At 48.3% G+C, this 20,660-nt stretch overlaps 1 protein-coding gene across 5 annotated transcripts in view; it reads right to left on the bottom strand.

Moving 5' to 3' along the window:
* The window catches only part of LOC105074573 (plasma membrane calcium-transporting ATPase 4), a 96,630-nt gene that overhangs the window by 7,533 nt on the left and 68,437 nt on the right, over nt 1-20,660 (bottom strand). For 2 of the 5 annotated variants that reach the window (XM_074352055.1, XM_074352056.1), the window contains 10 exons: nt 19,727-19,955; nt 17,179-17,358; nt 16,382-16,469; nt 15,637-15,743; nt 10,653-10,844; nt 9,330-9,543; nt 8,513-8,724; nt 7,453-7,560; nt 5,321-5,497; nt 1,545-1,722 (listed from right to left, as the gene is read on the bottom strand). In XM_074352055.1, the coding sequence (XP_074208156.1) occupies nt 1,545-1,722; nt 5,321-5,497; nt 7,453-7,560; nt 8,513-8,724; nt 9,330-9,543; nt 10,653-10,844; nt 15,637-15,743; nt 16,382-16,469; nt 17,179-17,358; nt 19,727-19,955 (1,685 nt within the window). The remainder of the gene's footprint in view (nt 1-1,544; nt 1,723-5,320; nt 5,498-7,452; nt 7,561-8,512; nt 8,725-9,329; nt 9,544-10,652; nt 10,845-15,636; nt 15,744-16,381; nt 16,470-17,178; nt 17,359-19,726; nt 19,956-20,660) is intronic. The other 3 variants (XM_074352053.1, XM_074352054.1, XM_074352057.1) reach the window with 2 other exon arrangements.

Genomic DNA, 20,660 nt, shown 5'->3' with positions numbered 1-20,660 from the left:
GACTAAACACTCAGATATTTGAAGCCCACAATACACTTCATACAGAGAGGCTCCTTCACCAAGTATCTTAATAGCACTGTCAGCAAAGAACCTGCGTCCCACTTAAGGAAGGTAAAATGACCAGAAATAGGAAGGCGTAAGCATTAGCAAGAACCTAATAATCTACCAACCATCCACCAGATCTTAGGTAGCGCTCTGGCAGCATTCCAGCTGACTGGCTGAGAAGGGGGTTCCTAAAGCTTTCTGTGTGAAATAAGAAATGAAGTGCTGGCTATAGGTGAAATAATCAACTGGAAGAAAGGAGAAAAGAAGAAAGAAAAGAGAGAGAGAGAAAAGAAAGAAAAGAGAAAGAAAGAAAGAAAGAAAGAAAGAAAGAAAGAAAGAAAGAAAGAAAGAAAGAAAGAAAGAAAGAGAGAGAGAGAGAGAGAGAGAGAGAGAGAGAAAGAAAGAAAGAAAGAAAGAAAGAAAGAAAGAAAGAAAGAAAGAAAGAAAGAGAAAGAAAGAGAAAGAAAGAGAAAGAAAGAGAGAGAGAGGGAGAGAGGGAGAGAGGGAGGGAGGGAGGGAGGAAGGAAGGAAGGAAGGAAGGAAGGAAGGAAGGAAAGAAGGAAGGAAGGAAAGGGGAAGAATGAAAGAAAGAAGCAAAAGGACAAAGGAAGGAAGGAAGAAAGAAGAAAAAAGGTTGCTCTTCAGAAATTCCTAAAAAAAAAAAGTTCAACAAGTGAAGGAAAAGAAGTTATTTTGATCTTTCCATGTATTTCTCCTATCCAGATGTGAATGAATTGATTCTTAAACCAGAGCTTGGTTTAAAGTCCCTGAAAAGTAAAATAACGGGGATGCTCAGCACTGGGCATCTGAACTGAACAGCTTTTCTTCACAGTCAGCTACAACTTTGAGGCCAATATTGTCAGCCAACAGTAGGAGGGCAGCCAAAAGGACTATTATTATTGGCCAAGTTCAACAGTGACTCAATTATGACAGCTCTACTGGTAAAAAAAGAAACAAACAAAAACAAACCCCCGCCCCCCAAAAAAACCCCACAACAATAACAAAATCAAACAGCCCCATGGAAACAGTAGCTCCCTTCATGCTTTTTTTTTCTCTTTTTTCAGGAGATCTCAAATGTGTCCCCCAGTGAAGAGAGTTCTTGACGGGTCATTTGGCTTAACCCTGCACCTAACCTTAGAAGACTGAGTTTAGACTCAAAGGAGCAGGAGGACAGGACGGGAGAGAGGAGAGAAATGACAACATACTCAAACAAAGCTAAAAACAAAGTAAAGTAAAACAAACAAAAAACTCAAGGAAGGAATGCAATGCAAAGGAAAAGTCAGAAAACAGGACTATTGTCTTTAAAATGGTAACAGTTTAATAGCTTTTCAACATCAAAAGGTTTTGGAGTGGGATTTGCCCCACTTTTCTGTCCTTAAGTCAAAGGTTAAAGGGAAAAAAACAAAAGAAAAAGCTAACCACATTCGGTTAAAGTGGATGCCACGTGCTCTCTTGTGGTCATTTCAGCAAATCATGCATCGTAAGAGACTATCACTCACTGCCTAGAGTAGAAGATGAAACAGCGGCAGCGCCAGAAGTGCTGGGGGAAGATCTGACTGGTGCAACTGTGACATAGGATCTATGAACATGTTTTACATCAAGGTGTTGACTCATGGTCTGGCGCTTTGGGACTCCCTGAAAAGAGGCTCCCATCTGGAATGTGTTAATTACGTCGATCTGCAAAGAATCAGAGAGTGAGACAGCTTTGCTCCACAGTCAGAAAGAGGTGAAGAAAAAGGAGGAAGGGACGGTCCAGGAGGGTGAAGGAGGGGGATGGAAAGAGCTGGGAAAAGGAGATGGAAAGCGAAAGAGAGAAATCCCCTCATACATAAAGCAATGGTGAGGAAAGGGGAGAAAAAACGTTAATTGCACATCACACTTCATTTAAGGAACAATTTTGCCATGGGGTCTAAATACCCAGCCAGAATCCAGTCTTCTCGTGCCTTTCAGCCTACGATGGATGTTTTAGGTGTACTGGTGTCCAGAAGTATCTAAAATTTAAAGAGACTTCCCCACCTCATGACTCCTGACAGAGTGACAGCTCATTACCTGCTTTGACCTACACTCTTGAAAAAAAAAATTAGGTATGCAATTTAAGATAGAAGGTAAAGGATATATTACTGAATTTTGAGGCTCAGGAACCTCTAAACCAACTAGATTGACTACGTATGTTTGCAGATTTTCCAGGGAAAAAACTCATGTGTTTAAACAGAGGCACTGTAGCAGCCCATGGTGGGAAGGCTTCTGGCCCATGAGCTGCCAGGCTCATCGTCTTCCAGGTTCTTCTCTGAGACACCCTTTCCTTGGGTGGAAGTGGACAGGGCCCCTGAGAGCGGAGCTCAGGAACCCCGTGGCCAGGCTCTTCAGGGAGAACGCCACTACAAGCATTGTGTGCTGGAGACCCTGAAATGTCTGGCAGCGGTGTAGACAGGAACTCAGCAGTTGGGGGGTGGGGGGGAGAACTGTTGGCTGATGGTGGTGTTGGTGGTGGTGGTCAGCAGCTGCGAGTCTAGCCCCACACAAGTTGTCTCTGGTTTTCAGGGTCCTACTCCTCAGAGACAGAAGCAATTAATGCCATTCGTTTTCCTACAATGGTCTTGATCTGGGGCCTCAGTCAAACCTACCATCCTCATTTCTGACTTCTAAGCAGCAGGAAACACATCAAAAGGAATTCCTTTATCCTTCAGGATCTGGTGGAATCATCCTGAAAGTGTCCCCATGCTTGGTACCGAAGGCCATGCAGGACAGGTGCTGACCCCGCCCACCTAACTTCATTTCCCCACGTGAGGAGGTAGGAAAGCAGGTACCTTGTGACAAGTTCTCATTTATAAAGCTTCCTGAGAAGCCATGAAATGTTTAGGGCTAGATTCGGGATTCAGACCAAGTTTGAGCTAAAATACCACCCTTGGGCACGTAAGACAGTTTTCAGTTCCGGGGGATGGAGGAGACTGATCCTGTTGGAGGAGGAGGTTTGCATGTGGGGCGGGTTCAGCCACATGTCAGAAGGCGTGGCGGAGTCGCCTTCCTCAGTGCTTCTTAGGGTTACAAGTTCCCAGCTTCCACAACGAAACTAGACCCCAGATTTACCTTCCCAGGATTCTAGCCCTCAGGTTTCCCAAACTTCTGCTTTCTAGTGCTGAGTTCTCCCCATACTCAGGGAACCCAGGATGGGACAATAGCTTGGTGACACCTCCCACCCCTAAGTGTTCCAATAAGAATGACAAGGATCAACAGCTGGCAGGGAGTTTTGCTAGAGCCCTGCTGAGGCTGAAGAGTTGACGCCAGGAGAGAGCTTTAGGTGTCCAGGATGCACGCTAGCAGCCAGCCTCATCTGCTGGTGCAGTCAGGTGCACACTGCGACGGCTCATCATGGCATCTTTAACAGGTTGCCTTTGCTGCCTAAGTTAAGGCTTTAATGCCATTCTGGTCCAACTGCCTCTCGCTCCAACAGAGAGAGGTGGTACACCTAAAGCTACGTAGGCAGTGAAACCAGAGAGTTATAGAGTCAGGGAATGGGAATTGACAGTTGGAGGAGAAGGAAGATCCATGAATCTCAGGCCCCAGGAGAGGAGACTGGCAAGGAGCCAGGAGACACTGGAACGAGGAAATCCTGGCTAGGAAAAAAATTACACAGTAGAAGAGGAGGCAGATGATCCTGAGGGGGAGAAAAGCAGACAGGTTATTTTGAAAAGAGCAGACCTAAAGGAAGGCCCTAAGGCGCCAAGTATTCTGGGCAGTGAGGCCTTTGCTTGTGATGGACTCAGCAGCCTGGAGGGTGGGCAGGGGCGTGGGGGGAGGTGTGGAGACTCTGGCCAGGCTCTGAGGTCCCATAGGGATGTCCCTCTCTGGTAGGAGGAACTCAAGAGAGGGGAAAGGGGCTCCAGCACCTGCTTTCCCATTTCCGTCTGTTGTCTTGTCTACAGATTCCTCGCTGGTACAGCCATCTCCCTTTCTCCGGGGGGGGGGTGGGGGGGTGGAGCCGGTCCAAGACCCCTGGTGGATGCTTGATGCCGTGGACAGCACTGAACCCTGTGTATCCTATGTTTTTCCCCTAGACTAAGGGGCAGGCAGCTTACACAGTGAGGGTGCGGTAGGCAATGGGAATGACGCATGTTCGGGGCAGGACAGAGTAGGGAGGCGTGAGAGTCCATCAGTTACTCAGAACGGCATGCAACTGAAAACTGGTGAGTTACTGATTTCTGGAATTTTTCATTTAATATCTTCAGCTTGCGGTTGACCGTGGGTAACGGAAACCAAGGAAGGCAGGGCCGCGGGTACGTGGGGGACCGCTGTGTTTAGACTATTCGCTTCAGCTCTCTTCCCTGGGAAGTGGTGGGCTTGACGAGGGAATGTTCAAAACCCTCGGCAAGGCTGACTTGAGAGAGTGGAGTTTACTTCTGGGATCTCTAGAGAGGAACAGACCTGTTCTCTGGAGAACACCCTTGAGAACTTGGGGGGTTTCCACTTTCTTGAGACGGGAAATCTCAGGACTAACACAGTCGAGGTGTGTAGGTAAGTGTCGGCATTATCAACGCCCGCCCAGCCCATTCACCCGGGAGAGGGTGTTGCGGTCGCTGCGTGGAAAGTGGGGCGGGGGGTCCCTGTAGCGCCACATGCAGGGGGCTCAAGGGCAGCAGGAGCAGTTTCTGTGTCATTTCAGAAATTGCAAAAAGGGGAGAGGCTTGAGGAAATTATAGCTTCTTCCTTTCTGGGAAGCAAGACTGAATCCTGTAGAAGATACTCAGGCACTGAAAGACCACTGTCATTTATACACACTTATCCATCAGATTCCCCACCATGGCCTTCAGTTTTGAGTGGGGAAGATACAAGAGAGTGAGTGTCTTTTACAAAGATCCCTCCAGATGACAACTACGTTACCCTAACCGCAGCTTGAGGATGTACATCAAATGTCAGCTGGGGATGCTGGCAGAGAGACACTGTCTAAATTCTTCCCCCTGAAGGGTCGGGAAAGGCCCTGAACATTTTCCGCCCTGAGGTTAGGCTTAGTGCTCGCAAGAGGCCTTATGCAGGAAGCTTGCCCACCCGATGGACGGTGGGAAGTGGGCTTTAGACGAACCCAAAGCTAAAGGACTACGCTAGCAGTTAAGTGTCCTGTGCTCTAGGCGCTATGATTACTCTCCTCTCGAAGGAGCCCATACCTCTACGCCCCTCTGTCTGTCCCAAAGCAAGGGAAGGGGAGAGATGTTGGCCACCAAGAACTGCTGCCCTCCTAACACCTCCCGAAAGAGACAGGGCGAGGACAGGTGAGGAGTACCTGAGTCTGGATGCGGTTCAGGCCCCGGAACCAGAGGATCTGGCCTCGGCGTAGCTCCATCTCCGCATGGTCAATCTCATCCAGCCCCTCAGCATCCTTGGTGATCTCCTCTTTGGTGGTGCCATGCCCAGCTTCCTTCAGGAACTTCAGGGATTGGGTAGGTATCGTGGAGATGATCTGAGGAGAAGGGGAGACACCAGACTCAGGGTGAGAAGAGCTGGCGCTCACTGACGTGCGTCAGGCCCTTGCGTAGGTCTCTCTCTGTCCTATCACCCTCGCCACTGCAGGAGCAGTGAGGAGGGTGCCAGCCGGTTCAGGCAAGCATTTGCCAAGTGCCTACCAGCTGTCAGGCCCTGAGGAAGGTTTTCTGTGGACGTAGAAAAGAGAACTCACAGTCTAGCATTAGACCAGCCATCCGCCTTGTTATAGACTTCATTCTCCTCCTTCTGGCTCAGATCTTCTTTTCATTTTGCCATCTGTCTCTTAAGAGAAGTAGGACCATAGAGCCTGGTACAGAGCAGGAAGGGACAGAGACAAGGACCTGGGCGGAAACAAGTCTGGGGACAGGATGGTCACAGTGCACGTGTACAGCCAGGAGGAAAAGCAGGGTGTTGAAGGGGAGCGACCCTCTTCTTAGTTACCATGTGCGAAGTCATTCCTGTTTTATGAAGCTATAGCGAGGGGATACTAGACGTCTTCTTGGGCCTGGGGTGAGGAAGTGGGTGGGACAGCCCCTGGACGAAGGGACGTACAAGTATTATCAGAAGACGTGGTGCAGTAGGTCAGGCTTGCAATTCAAAGTCAGTCACTCAGTTCTCCCTCACGGACAGGATGAGGAGTAGGCGGGGCGGGTGGGAGGGACGGACTGTATGAGCGGTCTAGTATGGAGCCAAGTGCTTGGAAAGAGAAAGAATGCCAGAATTCTGCTTTTGGATGTTGGAAGGAGCAGTTGTGATGCAGAAGGAAGTTGTTAGCTGGCATCAAGGCCACATGGCCACATGTGAGACTAGACCTAGAGATCAGAGTTCCCAACAGTAGAGAAACAACCAAAGTTCACCCAAGTGTAGACGTGCTTTGGGGACCCAGTGGTAAGCAAACTTCAGCAAACAGAACAGGGTGGAGGGACTTCCGTTAGGAACCGGGATGGGGTTAATGATGGAGGCATCCAGGAGGTATGAAAGACACAACTAATGGGTCTGTGGGGAAAGCCTGCAGTCCTGGGGGGGACCTTTGGGGCCAGTTAGAGCAAAGCCTCCATTGCCCAGCTGGGCCCCAGTGAGTAGAGACGTGGGGTCTGCAAAGCAGAGACACAGCCCAGGCCAGCGCTGAGGATGAGGGAGACTTGCAAATTGTTACTAGGGAAGGAATGAAACTCTCACCAAAGCTGATCATATGATTATAATACTAATAGCTAACACTTACCGAATACTTACAGAGAACTAGACATTGTTTGAAGTCATTTCTGTATCGAACAACTTTGCTGGTTAACAATGGCTGACAACGACCCTGCTCTCCTAAGCTGAGGACACGGAGGCGGAGCTGTTACGAAACTTGCTCAGCGTGACTCAACGTGGGAAAAGGAGAACTGGGATTCAAACCGAAGTAGTCAGTTCCAAAGTCCGTGCTTTGAACCATATGCCATCCTGCTTCTCCAGAGCTCTTGTGAGTCTGGATTTATCTTAGGTGACAGTCAGGCATCCATCCCAGATAAGGCTACGGTGAGAAACAGACGCAGCAACAGAGCCCTAAACTATGACAGCCCGGCGGCCCACGGCCAGACTGTGGCTTCATTAAAGACATATGCTTTCTACTTCTAAGACCCTTGATTTCTCTTTTTTAAGCAAAATTCCATTGAAAATTTCCATTGCCATCTCAGAGAAGCTAAGGGATTTGCCTGTCCCCAGGCAGGATTAGGGAAGAAATCAGAGCCTCTGAAGTGGTGGGTACTGATCATTCCCACTTTGGGGTCCTACGAGATGGAGAGAACTCGATTGCTGGGTGGTGGAGAGGAGAAGGAAGGAGAACACGAAGCGAGGGGCCGCAAGTCTCCACGGCTGCTTGTTCCATCTCACGGAGAGGAGAGGAGGTCCGCTGGCCGTGTGAGCGCGCAGGGAGCGCGTGCGCGCACTCACCTGGGCCCACAGCAGCTCTCCGATGCCGATGAAGAGACACCAGAACCACTGGGACAGGGTGAGCTTCGTACAGCTGAAGGGCTTCCCCCCGAATTCCACAATGAGAATCTAGAACAGAGGAGGAGGCAGCCCAGCATCAGGGAGGTGAGTGACAGCGAGCCAGCCCTCCAGTCAGGACCACCAACGCCACGCCAGCTCCCTGGCCCAGGATCCCCGTGGTGCAAACCCTGGTCTGCTTGTTGGGGAAGGAGAAAGAGGAGATCCAGGTGGGGAGGAGGCAAGACAGACACACACAGTCCCAACAGAGCACTCTGATGGGGCAACAGACCAGTTACTATGAACATTATTAATGCAAGGGCTGGGGGCTTCTTGTGACTGCAGCCAGTGGGTGACAAAGAGAAGGGACAGTGATGCAGAAGAGGAATTTAGGAGGGGGGTCAATCAGGGGTCACCCCGCCGAGGGGTGAAGCAGGAGCTCTTCTGTCAAACTCTCTTGAATCAGCAGATGCCCTGGTAACAGGGACAAGGAAGGGGCTCAAGCCTTTCACCACCGGGGCAGCCACGTCCTTGATCCCAGTTCCCACAGGAGGAGCGCAGGCCAGGTTTATCTGTCAACCACCCGCGCACCATCCCATCTCTTCTTGTGTAGCATTTTCTATCATGAAGCCCTTTCAAAACAAAGGGGCGGGGGCAGGGAGAGGATCCTCGCAGCACGTGCACATATGTTTCAAGTATGCTGGCAGGAAACATGGAAAGGGTTTAGAAGACCATGACCTTCCTCCTGGTCACTGCATGACATTCCTCTTTTAGAAAGATAATGAAAGGATTCTGTGAGTTTTATTTTTTACCAACATGCTGCCTTGCACTGGAGCACCTGGCACAGCAGGGTCCAATTCTAGAACAATGTACAGATGGGAGCCAATCGGGAACATGTTCAAACCACAGCCCAAGTCCCCATTTCCCCCCTACTCCTTTTCCTGGGCACTTAGGGAATCCTGGCTCCCAGCATCCAGCCTGGATCATCCCAGACCCACTAGCTCAAATGCAGCCAGACTCTCACCTGGCTGACAAATGTGCCCAAGACAACAGAGCAGAAGATGAGGTTGTGGAAGATGCCTGAAAAGACATTCCTCTCTCCGTGGATCTTGCGGGAGTTGATTTCATTGAAGAGTTGCATCAGCACGAAGGTGTTGAAGACGATGGTATAGTGCTGGCTGGGAGGTGAATGGAGGGGTGCCAACCTCCCACTATCGATGTCAAAAAACTTCTCACCTAGTTGGGAGAAGGGACGCATTGGAGGATAAGCAGCTCTCAATGAGGGCTCAGGTTGAGTCAGAGCACACCGACCTCACTGGCGGCTTAGGGCTGGGGTCCATGCTAGCAGGTCAGTATCTGAGCTACAACAGTTGCCCAGCAGTTTCAGTGTTAGTCCTGGTCTCACGTATCTGGTGCTCTCTCTCTGCTCCACTGAAACGCTAAATGGTAGGTAAATGACTGCCATCCCACACGAGCAGACGGAGCCCGAGCAGGGCTAACTGCTGCCCATGGCGGCAGAAGTAGGGGCCCTAGAGTCAGGCAGACAAAGATTTGAATCTTAGTACCACTATTTACTCATGATGTGACCTGAGCTTCAGTTTTATGATCTAAAAAAACAAAAAAAACCAAACAGTTATCACAAAGCCACCCTTGTGAGATCCTTAAGAGGAGAACGTAAAACTGCAGAGTGTACCACGCGGGGGGAACCGAGGATGCGCGCAGCAAGCGAAGCTGCGGTTACTCCCCCGTCTCGTGCTACTTTCTCTCCTCGGGTCACTCTGTCCCCATCGCCATCTAACACTCCGGCTGCCGCCCCCGACCCCTCCCCGCCCTCGGCTCACCAGCAAAGACGAGGAAGAAGATGACAGTGAGCTGATAAACTGCGTGGCCCAAAATGTTCTTCATCATAGTGCGCGAGATCAGAGGCTTGTTCCGGCCGTAGGGGCGACGCTTCAGCAGAGAATCCGTAGGGGGCTCGGTGGCCAGGGCCAACGAGGCGAAAGTGTCCATGATGAGATTAACCCACAGCATCTGCACGGCTTTCAAGGGGGAGTCCTGGTGGGAAGAGCACCAGCCCTCTTAGCTTCCCTTGGAGGTCAGCCCCCTCCTCACTCACCAGACACACCGTTGCCCTTGAAACGGCCCACCTCCTGCCAGCCACCTCTGATTAGCTGAGTGACACTGAGAAACTTATTTACCCTCTTTGCGCCTTGGGTTCTCCCCCTGTAAAGTGGGGATAGTTCCTACTTTGCAAGGTTGTTTCTGAAGAACAGAGACAGTACAGCTCTGTGCCCCTTGTGCTGGCTAACCTGTAGGTGCTAAACGGTAGATTTATCGTCACCATCCCACACGAGCAGAGGGAGCCCGAGCAGGGCTGACTCCTGCCCCCGCACCACTGCGGCAGCGCTGGTCCTTGCTCCTCAGTCAACTTGCTGAGGCAGGAGGGAAGGGGGCAGGGCGCGGCCATTTACAGAACGACCCGGCAATGAGCACCAAGACGGAGGAAGGCTCAACTCCCAGCAGCCCTGAGGCCCAAGAGGGCGGGAGATTTGACTCCCAGTAGGCCTTGAGCTTCGTTATACACTCATTGTAAATATTAACATGGTAAATGGCACGCCCACAGGCGCCATGACAGTTCTGAGGCTGACCATAAAAGGTCAAAAAGTGGGTGATGGCCCAGTTCTTGGAAATTCCCAGCCCCTGCCCCAAAGTAGTTGGAATAATCCTCCCACTTGTTAGCATGTGAAGCTACCAAGCCCATGAAAACTAACCCCCCCCACACCTTGTGGCCGCTCCCCCTTCTGAGTGAGAGGACCCCTCTCTGACTATGGAGTGTGGATCTATTTTTACTTTAGACTGAGCACCCAACCCCCACACCTCGTGGCCTTTCTCTTGCCTCCTGAAACAGCCTGCACTCTGTCTATGGCGTGCGCATCTCTCTGAATAAATCTTTACTTAACTGTGGCTCGCTCTTGTGTTCCTTCCTGCACGAAGCCAAGGACCACACTTGGCAGGGCACGTCCCAGGGATTCAACTGAGGCCTGGGACACGGCCATCTTCTCGCCCTACGTTTCTTCCCCTGTATCAATACTGTACCCCACATCCCACGGTCCTTAGCCCCCACCTCAACCCTCCTGTCTTAGCTCAGCCCGCACTCCCTTCACCTGAGTGATACAGGCCCCAGTGAAGGCCACGATCACGGCCACCACGTTGACAGTCAGCTGGAACTGCAGGAACTTGGAGATGCTGTCATAGACGTTCCGCCCCCACATCACGGCCTTCACGATGCTGGTGAAGTTGTCGTCTGTTAGGATGATGTCTGATGCCTCCTTTGCCACATCCGTGCCTGCGATGCCCTGAGGTAAGAAGGGGAAAGAAAACAGTGAGGAACTGGACAAAGCAGAGTTTAGCTACGTTCTGAACCCGGACTCCATCGTGTGACCTCCAAGAACTCGGCATAAACACTAGGGGGCACAATGACCGCACAAATTCTACAGCCTAAACCACCATCCATTGCCTTGTCTTCTCTCCCAAAGAAAATGCAGGGAAAATGTGTCACTGTCACTGTATGGAAGGGAGGGATGGGTCCTGATGCCACCACCTGCTCCTGAACTCAGACTGGAATTACACATATCTTTGCTGCTCCTTTCTCCCTTCCCTCCTCCTACTCCCCCACCTTAGAAAATAAAAGGCAGGGAACAAGTCCTAACTGTTCAACCACCAAATTTAAAACCTTCTTTGGCCACTGCCAGTATCTAATTTAAATCCCTATCTCCCCCACACCTTGAAGTCACCATACATTTTTTTCTCTAAGCAGAGTAGTCTGGAAGCACAGTTCAGATGTCCCAAACTTCTTCACAATCCTGTCACTGGGGAACCACGAAAAGTTTCTGAATAGACATATCAGTGGTTGAAAGCAGTGCTTTAAAAACAATCAACTTTCTCGTCTGGTAGTCAAAGCCCTCAACAAGCGACCTCTGGTTCGTTTCCAGCCTGCACTCACATGATCTTTCTGCGCACAGCCTGCCGGCTTACTCACAATGCCCTGGCTCTCTCATTCACATCTAGAGCCCGGACTTCTGCTCACTACTGCCCGAACCCAGAGCATCCTCTTTCCCCATCTATTTAAAGCCCCACCTATCTTTAAGGCCCCATTCAACAAATGAGTATCTGTTGATAGTCTATACAATTCAGAAAGTTCTCTAACAGTGGGGAGGGTATAGCTCAGCAGTAGAGTGCATGCTGAACACGCATAAGGTCCTGGGTTCGATCCCCAGTACCTCCATCAAAGATAAATAAATAAAACCTAATTACCTCCCCACCACCAAAATTTTTTGAATTAAAAAAAAACCTAATTATCTCCCCCCAAAATAAAAAAATAAAATATTCAATAAACAAATAAAAGTATTTAAAAAAAAAGAGTTCTCTAATACATCCACACAATGCTGTACCATGCACTGTAAAAAGAAAGGAGGGGAAAAAGAAAGAAAGGAAGAAGGAAAGGAAGGGAAGAAAAAAGAGTATCTTTATAGAGATACTACTATGGAATAATATCCAAGTTAGGCTGTTAAGTAAAAATAAGCAAGATGGAAAAAAGAGTGTATAATGTGTATATAGATAAATATAGGAAAGTAGCACTTATCCAGGAGAGTAAGGGTATGAATACATTATACATTTGATTATATTTTAAAGAAACAAACAGAAGGCTAAACCAAAAATCAGAGAAGTTACCTGTGGGGTTAAGAAGGAGGCAACAGGGTGGAAGTTATAGGACTAGAAGCTGGACTTCTATGAATAGACCTTGTTTTGTACATTTGACTTTAGAATTATGTAACTACTTCACACAAGTATAAAACAAATGTAAGATTAAGTAAGCAATCTCCAAAATGGGAAAAAACACAAAACATGATATAAATGAACTGGTATAACCAGTTGGTGGCACAACCACACAAAGGGAAACGTTCCAAGTGACTTTTAAAAAACACAGTAACTTGATGGTGCCTCCCCAGTGGGATACACCTACAGAGAAAAAGGGCTGCAAGAGAAATCTTCAACTGTTTCAAATAGAGTAGTTGTATTATTATTGCTATTTTGAGACTATTACATGTATTTTAGGATGATGCAAATAATTATGTTAATGCCATTAGGAATCAAAATTTTCAGCTTAAGAGATAAATATAAAATCAGGGAAGATAAGGGGGGGGATATAGCTCAAGTGGTAGAGCACATGCTTAGCATGCACAAGGTCCTGGGTTCAATCCCCAGCACCTCCTCAATAAATAAATAAACCTAGTTACCGTCTCCTGCCCACCCCCCAAATCAGGGCAGATAAATAAAATTAGAAAGTTAGAATTCTGTAATTCCAAATTTCAACTGGAAATGCCAATATGAATTCACAGTATTTTATCTCTATCTTAAAACAAAGAAACACAAAGCAAAAAGAGACATAAAAGATATGACTTTCTAGCTTTGTTGACAGAAAAGTTCTAGAAACAGTAATTTAGTCAGAAGTAAGGAACATCTTGACATTCAGACTGTGTTCTCTAAATATCATTTCTCACTAAAATGAAGCAGAACTCCTTTGAGACATGGATGATTCTAGATCCAGGACAAGAAATATGCGCGATGAATCTGGAACGTCCTATCGTGCAAGAAACCAGGAAGGCTGTTATAGACAACTGAGGTGGTACTAAGAGGACTCCGCAGTGCCAAAGGGGCTAGTGATGGGTCAACATGCACATCAAAACAATAGTAAGGGCAGTGGATTGAAACAGCGAGCATACATAAATCCATGAGCTCATAATAATACATGAAAAAAAATTAGACTATTAACTTTTAGTAGTTTAGTGAATTTTAAAAAATCAACAATTCATTCGTTACCTTTGGAGGATCCTAAAAAATCAACTCATTATTTTGAAAACTGGTAAATAAAGGAAAAGAATCAAGCACTTAACCTGTGTTTCATGTCGGAACTGAACCTCGGAGTAACCAAACAGCCGATGAGGGCAAATTTCTTTTTACAGAAATAGAGAAACCCAGAACACTGTCATTTTGCAGCCCCTAGTGAAAGATGGGATCTAGAATCTGATTGCTTACAGACGTGTAAGTTTACAGGAAATACAAAGGGTAAAAGAACACGATCAAGGACACTACAGGGATGCAATCAACAAAACCCAGGCCATGGGACATTCTCTGCAGACAAACAACCCGGCTCCTTCAAAATGAAACAGCTAGGGAAAAAACGACGGAAGAGGATTGTGCAGAAAAAAGCTAACATACCAGGCCTGAGACTGCTATCCTGAGAAAGGCCTGTGTGCAAGGCTGGCCCTCAGCTGGCATCTAGGAACGTGGCTCTCGGAATGCTCCCAGTCAACAATTAATTGAAAATTAGTTAGTGATTCACTGTGCCTAGACTATGCCCTTGGTTTCCATCGAAAACTTGCTTTCCTTCTGGGAGTCTGGAATCTTAGGACGTGCTAGGCAGACGGTGCCTGTATGACCAACCCCAATAAAAACCCTGGGCACCAAGTCTCTGATGGGGTCCTCTGGACAGAAACATCACACACGCGCTGCTGCATTTTCATTGCTGGGGAAGAGTGTGCTCTTAGTGACCCTTGCAGACGGAGCATCGGGGAGCCCGTGTGAGGATTCCAGGCTCTGCCTGTGACTGTGTCCTGACTGTATTCTTCCTTTACCAATGTGAGGCATCTTGGCCACGAGCACAACCATATGCTGAATCTCCTAAGTCCTTCTAGTGAGCCCACAAATGGAAAGGGTGGTCTTGGGGGCCCCAACACGGCGATCCTATAGGATCAGTGGTTCTTGAACATTAGGACGTGTCAGAATCACCCAGAAGCCTTGTTAAAACACAGATGGTTGGGCCACATCTCCAAGCTTTCTGATTCAGCAGATCTGGGGTAAGGCCTGAGAACCTGCATTTCTGTAGGTTTCCAGGTATGGCTAGGAGGCACACACTTCAAGAACTACTGTTACAGAATAATAGATTTAAGGGATACATCAACCAACTGCACTGTATGGGTCTTATTTGGATTCTGCCTTGGACAAATAAACTATAAAAACAGCATTTATGAAGCAACTGGGGGAATGTGAACACTGACTAGATACCTGATGACAGTATCCTATTACTAACTATTGTGGATTAATAATAACGTATTATTATAGGACTAATAATGGGATAAATAATAACAGGATACTAACAGACAGTGAAGAATCAATTGTATTACGAGATAGTAGTGCTGTGATTCTTTTAGACACATGTTACTGATACATACTTACCTTCCGGACACACATACAGGAGGAAACGACATAATGCCTTGGATTTGCTTCACAATAATTCAGCTAGAGATGGGGAAGCGGGTATGTGTTGGGGTGTCAGTGAAACAAGACTGGCCAAGCGTTGATGTCTGACGCTGGGTGACAGGTGCACAGGGATTCAACAAACTATTCTCTCTACTTCTGTATATTCTTGCAATTTCCTGGAATAAAAAAATTTTCTATTGCTGTTAAAGAGAGAGCCCTAAAGACAGATTACGTCCTGAATGTCCTGCCACTGCTTAAAAATCACCAAGAGGTCAGTGTATATGGAAAGCTTACAATCATAAGCTACTTGAGGGTGAGGATGTACTTTGTAACCGGGAGCTTCTAAACGTCAGAATCAACAAGGGTGCCTGCTAAGAAAACCCAAACATTTCTGGGATCCAGCCCAGAGGCTGCTGCATCAAGATCTCCAACTTGGAATATGTGATTTTAAGTGAACTTTCCAAGTTGACTCTGATGCTTCCGGCCTCTCGAGTCATAAACAGTGCTGACCACGAAGCACACGTTTTCCACACGGAACATGGATTTTCCATCGTGTGCCTGGGCAGACAACATCACCATGTTCGTGGGTAGTTTCAGCTGGTCTTGCTTTCTCGGGCAATGATATGCCATGATTTCCCTGCCTTCGTACCTGATGGGTCCCTCATTCTACGCATCACTGGCCAGGTCGGTAGGAGAGACGGAGTTAGAGGCAAGAGCACACAGTGCGATGTTTCGGTTCAGGAGGCAGCGAGTCCCCAGGGGCCTGTCCTGGCTTCCTGATGGTGGAGGCAGGCTGCAGTCGGACAGATGCTACGCTGAGCTGCTTACCATGGCAAAGCCAACATCTGCTTTCTTCAGAGCTGGCCCATCATTCGTGCCATCACCAGTGACAGCCACCACCTGTCGCTGCTCCCCAACAGTGCTGTCAATGATGCCTGGGGAAAACAGACACACCACAGTGAGTCCACACACGCCGTCCAAGGCCTGCCCCCCACGGAAGGCGCTTTTCCAGTCTTCTTCTTTGGTCCCTGCCACCACCTCCCTTTCTACTCTTTTTTTCCCTTTGCTGGAGGTCCTACACTGTCACCCGACAGCAATGAATTATTTCACGGGCAGCACTCTAAGCTAAGAAAATCTAGCCTCGTCAGGTATCCTGTCTGGTGCCCTCAGGCAGCTGCTATGTGGAGCAAAAAGCACTGGCTGATTCGAAGGCAGAGACCAGGGGTTGCATGGTACCACGTCCCCTTCCCAGCTGGACAATGTGGGCAAGTTACTGGTCTTTTCAGCCTCAAATTTCCTTACTTGCAAAAATTGGAAGAGCTGAACCCGCGCTGCCCAATTCATGGTGCTACCGGCCACAAGACACGACCGCGTTTAAAAGCAACTGTGTTACGTGCCTTACAACCAGGGGCCGAGATGTTTGCTAAGCTGAATGCTCCCGCCACGAGCTGGGAAGCTCTCCTAGGACCTCCCCGTGCAGGACAGGACAGCTGCTTTGGCTGAGGGTTCTTACCTGCGCTCGCCCTGGCCTGCCTCCCTCTACCCCCAGCGCCTGCTCAGGAGCCAACCTCACCTTTCACCAGGGTATGCTTGTCAGTGGGGGAAGATCGCGCCAGGACTCGGAGTCTCGGCCAGATTTTGTCCAGCTCTTCTTGCTCTACCTGCCAGCACGAGACCACACCTGGGTCAGTCAAGCCCAGAACGGCCATCCAGGAAAACGTTACTTCTCCACACATGCTGAGTTCCTGCGAGACCTGGCGTCCCATGGCCCGTGTAGGACTGTTATTCCGGACTCCAGTGGAGAGGAGGCAGCCAACTCAGTCTCCAAAGGCAGATTCATTGATGTGTGACCATTCAGGCCCTGCTTGTCTGCTTTCTCCTCCCAGTTCCCGACCTGGCAGCCAATCCCTATGTCTTAGACCCTTGACAGGAGGTGGGCCAGGGTCAGCTGTTGGCTCAGGCAGCTAAACCTCCTGAGGACTGAGGTTTGATTTCTATGTAAATCAGGCAGTGCTGGTCTGCTCCACACCCAGACCACGTCCTCTTCCTAACCTGTGCCACTGTCCGTCACAGGGCAGTGACACTGGAGGGCTGAGGTGGAGGGAAATCAGTGCAAAATCATCCCGTGATGGAAAAAAATGGAAAGACATGAAAAGTTAGTGTCTCAAAAGGTAGCTTGTGAATGCAGATCATGGGAAGAAAGAAAACTCCAGTTTTACCGTCTGAGCAGCTTTGGGAAAAGGGACGTTTCACTACGAAGAGATTTTAGTTTAAAAGCCACCCACTTTCTCCCACGGGTCTCAGAGGCCTCACACGAGAACCCGCCCCTCTCTCATCCCGAGGACCCAACCCCCCCCAACCCACACCCACCTCGCCCTTCTCGTTGCGGATGAGTCGATTGAATTCTTTGCCTTCTAAGCACAGTAAGTCGTCCCCAGGTGTCAGAATGCCACATTTGGTGGCGATGGCCCGGGCCGTGTTGATATTGTCACCCGTCACCATTCTGACAGTGATGCCTGCCCGTTTGCATTTGGCAATTGCTTCTGGTACCTGAGAGGAGAGGAGGAGGTGGGGGTGGTGAGGCCTGGTAAGATGCTCAGGCTCGGATGTCCCCTCACTGTGGACGGGAGAGAGGCACCCTGGGGAGCAGAACCACGGGGCACAGCCCAAGTCCGGTCCTTTTTATATTGCTTGGTGTCCTCGCTTCTGTCCTACCTACAATACTCACATTTGAATTTGGCTTCTTGTACCATGACTTGAAGGGGAAATTTGCTTCAAGAGTCAGGTGTGAAAAAAGCTTACTCTCCCAATTACAGTCCACATTTCTTAGCAGGGCATGTCTGGTCTTTGAGATTTTGCCACCGCTTTCCTTTTTAGCAGAAGTTTGTACCACCTTCCACCTCCCTGGCCCATCCTCCAACCGTATCAATTCTTTTTAAGTTTCCCAAATGCGTGACACCTCTCATGCCTCTGGGCCGTGACGACTGACAGCCTATTGGTCAGAACTTCTTAGAAGCAGAAACTTTTCAATGCCCTAGAGTTGAAAATAGCGTTCAGCTATTCTGAGGGCGGGTGCTTCGTGCAAATACGCTGATTGAAAGAAGGTGTCTAGAATATTTAAAAATTAACTTAAAATGGATTAAAGACCTAAATGTAAGACCGGATACTGTAAGACTCCTAGAACAAAACATAGGCAGAACACTCTCTGACATAAATCCCAGCAATCATTTTTTGGATCTGTCTCCTAAAGGAAAGGAAATAAAAGCAAAAGTAAACAAATGGGGTGTAATTAAACTTAAAAGCTTTTGCACGGGAAAGGAAACTACTGACAAAAGAAAAGACAACCTACTGAATGGGAGAAAATATTTGCAAATGATGTGACTGATAAGGGACTAATATCCAACATATAAACCGCGCATACAACTCAAAACCAAAAAACCTAACAATGTTACCTACCCCCCAAAATAAAAAGCCAAAAATAAACAAACAAAAAAACAAAAACCCCAACAACAACAACAAAATTCTGACTGAAAAATGGGCAGAAGAACCGGTCAGACATTTTTCTAAAGAGGAAAGGCCGATGGCCAACAGGCACATGAAAAGATGCTCAACATCATGCATCAGCAGAGAAATGCAAATCAGAACCACGATGAGAGATCACCTCACACCTGTCAGAATGGCCATCACCAAAAAGAACACAAATAACAAATGTTGGCAAGAATGTGGAGAAAAGGGAACCCTCGGATGGTCAATGCTGGGAATGTAAATTGGTGCAGCCACTGTGGGAAACAATACGGAGGTTTCTCAAAAAACTTAAAATAGAACTACCATATGAGGCAGCAATTCCATGCCTGGGTATATATCCAAAAACAAAGAAACAAACCAAAAAAACCCACTGATTAAAAAAGATACATGCACCCCAATGCTCACAGCAGCATTATTTACAATTGCCAAGATGTGGAAGCAGCCTAAGTGTCCACCAACAGATGACTGGATAAAGAAGATGTGGTATATTTATGCAACGAAATACTATGCAGTCATAAAAATGAACAAAGGTTTGCCATATGCAGCAACATGGATGGGCTTGGAGGGCATTGTGCTAAGTGAAATAAACAGACAGAGAAAGATGCATACTGTCCAATATCACTTCTATGTGGAATCTAAAAAATACAACCAATAAAGAAGCAGACTCACAGATACAGAGAACAAACTAGTGTTTACCAGTGAGGGGAAGGGAGGGGGGAGGGGCAATATGAGGGCAGGGGAGTGAGAGGTACAAACTCTCAGGTATAAAATAAGCTACAAGGATGTATTGTACAGTGTGGGGAATAAAGCCAGTATTTTATAGTAACTATAAATGGAGTATAACCTTTAAAAATTGTGAATCACTGTACTGTATACCTGTAACTTTATAATATTGTATAGCAACTATATTTCAACTAAAAAAAAGAAAAAAGGTGGCTAGAGACAAAGGTGGTGTCCCAGTTAGTTCTGCCTCCTGCCCGTTCTTTTTTTTTTTTTTTTAATTTGAAACAGTCAGTTTGCAATGCTGTGTCAAGTTCCCGTGTGAGCGCAATAGCCTGGCCGACCTGCCTGTTCCTGATCGCCAAACAATGAGCCCAGCGAAGCCTATGCTTCTCACCCCCAGACAGCATTCACCATAGGAATGCCACTCTCTATGAGGCCAGTGCTCCACAGCAGCTCTGTGAAGCCGGAAGCACGGGGACATCCATCCCTGTAAATGAGAAGCAGTTAGGAAACTTAGGGAAGTCAAGTCACAAACAGAAACTAGTACCCCAGTTCCCGTGACTTCGAGGTGGCTTCTATCATTAGGTCCCAGTGGGCCTGCACGTGGGCCAAGGGCCACTGGGAGACTTCCATTCCCGTCTCCTAGCCCTTTTCCCAGCCAAAGCCTCACCTCCGGGCGCACGGGGTCCTCAATGCCCACCACTGCGATACAGGTCAGCTCAGTGAGGATTTCGGCCTCGTTGTCCCACAGGGGCTCTACACTGAAATCCCGGTAAGCTATGCAGATCGTCCGGAGTCCCTCGGAGGCCATGGGCTCAATGACAGTGCGTATCATCTCATCTCGGTCCTTACTCTTGAACGGCACTGCTTCCCCTTTCTTGTCCAGGATGCGGTTACACCTGGGGAGGCACACAGTCAGAAAGCAGCGTCCCCCTCCCCACCCACTGCGCCCCCACAGTCATTTACAGACGTTCTGGGAATTCTGCATCACTTCCAAAGAAACTGTTTCGTGGTCATAAATCTCCATCCATCACCCAAAGCTGAGTCCCTTTTTCCAAGGTGGGGCGGCCGGTAGGTGGATAAGGCAGGCAGACCGTGTGATTCTCCCATGTCATCTGTCCCTCCTCACACGTGCACGCAACACCAACAAGGTGCTTTGTGGATCACCTCCTCTTTTCAACTTCCCAAAGGTAGAGAGACTTTCCCAATCCCCAGTGTCCAGAGGGCTCAGTGCGTAGGGTGTGCTCAACAAGAATGCGTTGACTGAAAGAAGGTGGCTAACACCGAGCTGGGGCACTGGTTTTCAGCTGCTGGCCCTGTATCCACGTAGGTCAACTTTTAATGACCTGTGGAGAGTCTAACCACTTTAAGTTACGCAACTGCCTGTGATGAGAACTGAGAATGAAAAGGGAACACAGAACTAACATTTCTAGTACCTGCTGTGTGCAAGGCATCTTACGTGCACTGGATCATTTAATCAGCCCGACCCTGTGAGATGGGCGGGTCCTCTCTTTCCAGAGGAGGAAAGGGAAGCTTGGGTGGCCTCGGTCTGAATCCTGGCTGTGCCTCTATTAGCTGTATCACCTCGAGCAAGTTACTCGGCT

This window comes from Camelus bactrianus, chromosome 23 (assembly GCF_048773025.1).
Source record: "Camelus bactrianus isolate YW-2024 breed Bactrian camel chromosome 23, ASM4877302v1, whole genome shotgun sequence".
In the NCBI taxonomy this organism is placed as follows: Eukaryota; Metazoa; Chordata; class Mammalia; order Artiodactyla; family Camelidae; genus Camelus; species Camelus bactrianus.
The sequence above is the reverse complement of the archived record's forward strand: the minus strand, read 5'-3'. Positions and strand labels throughout refer to the sequence as shown.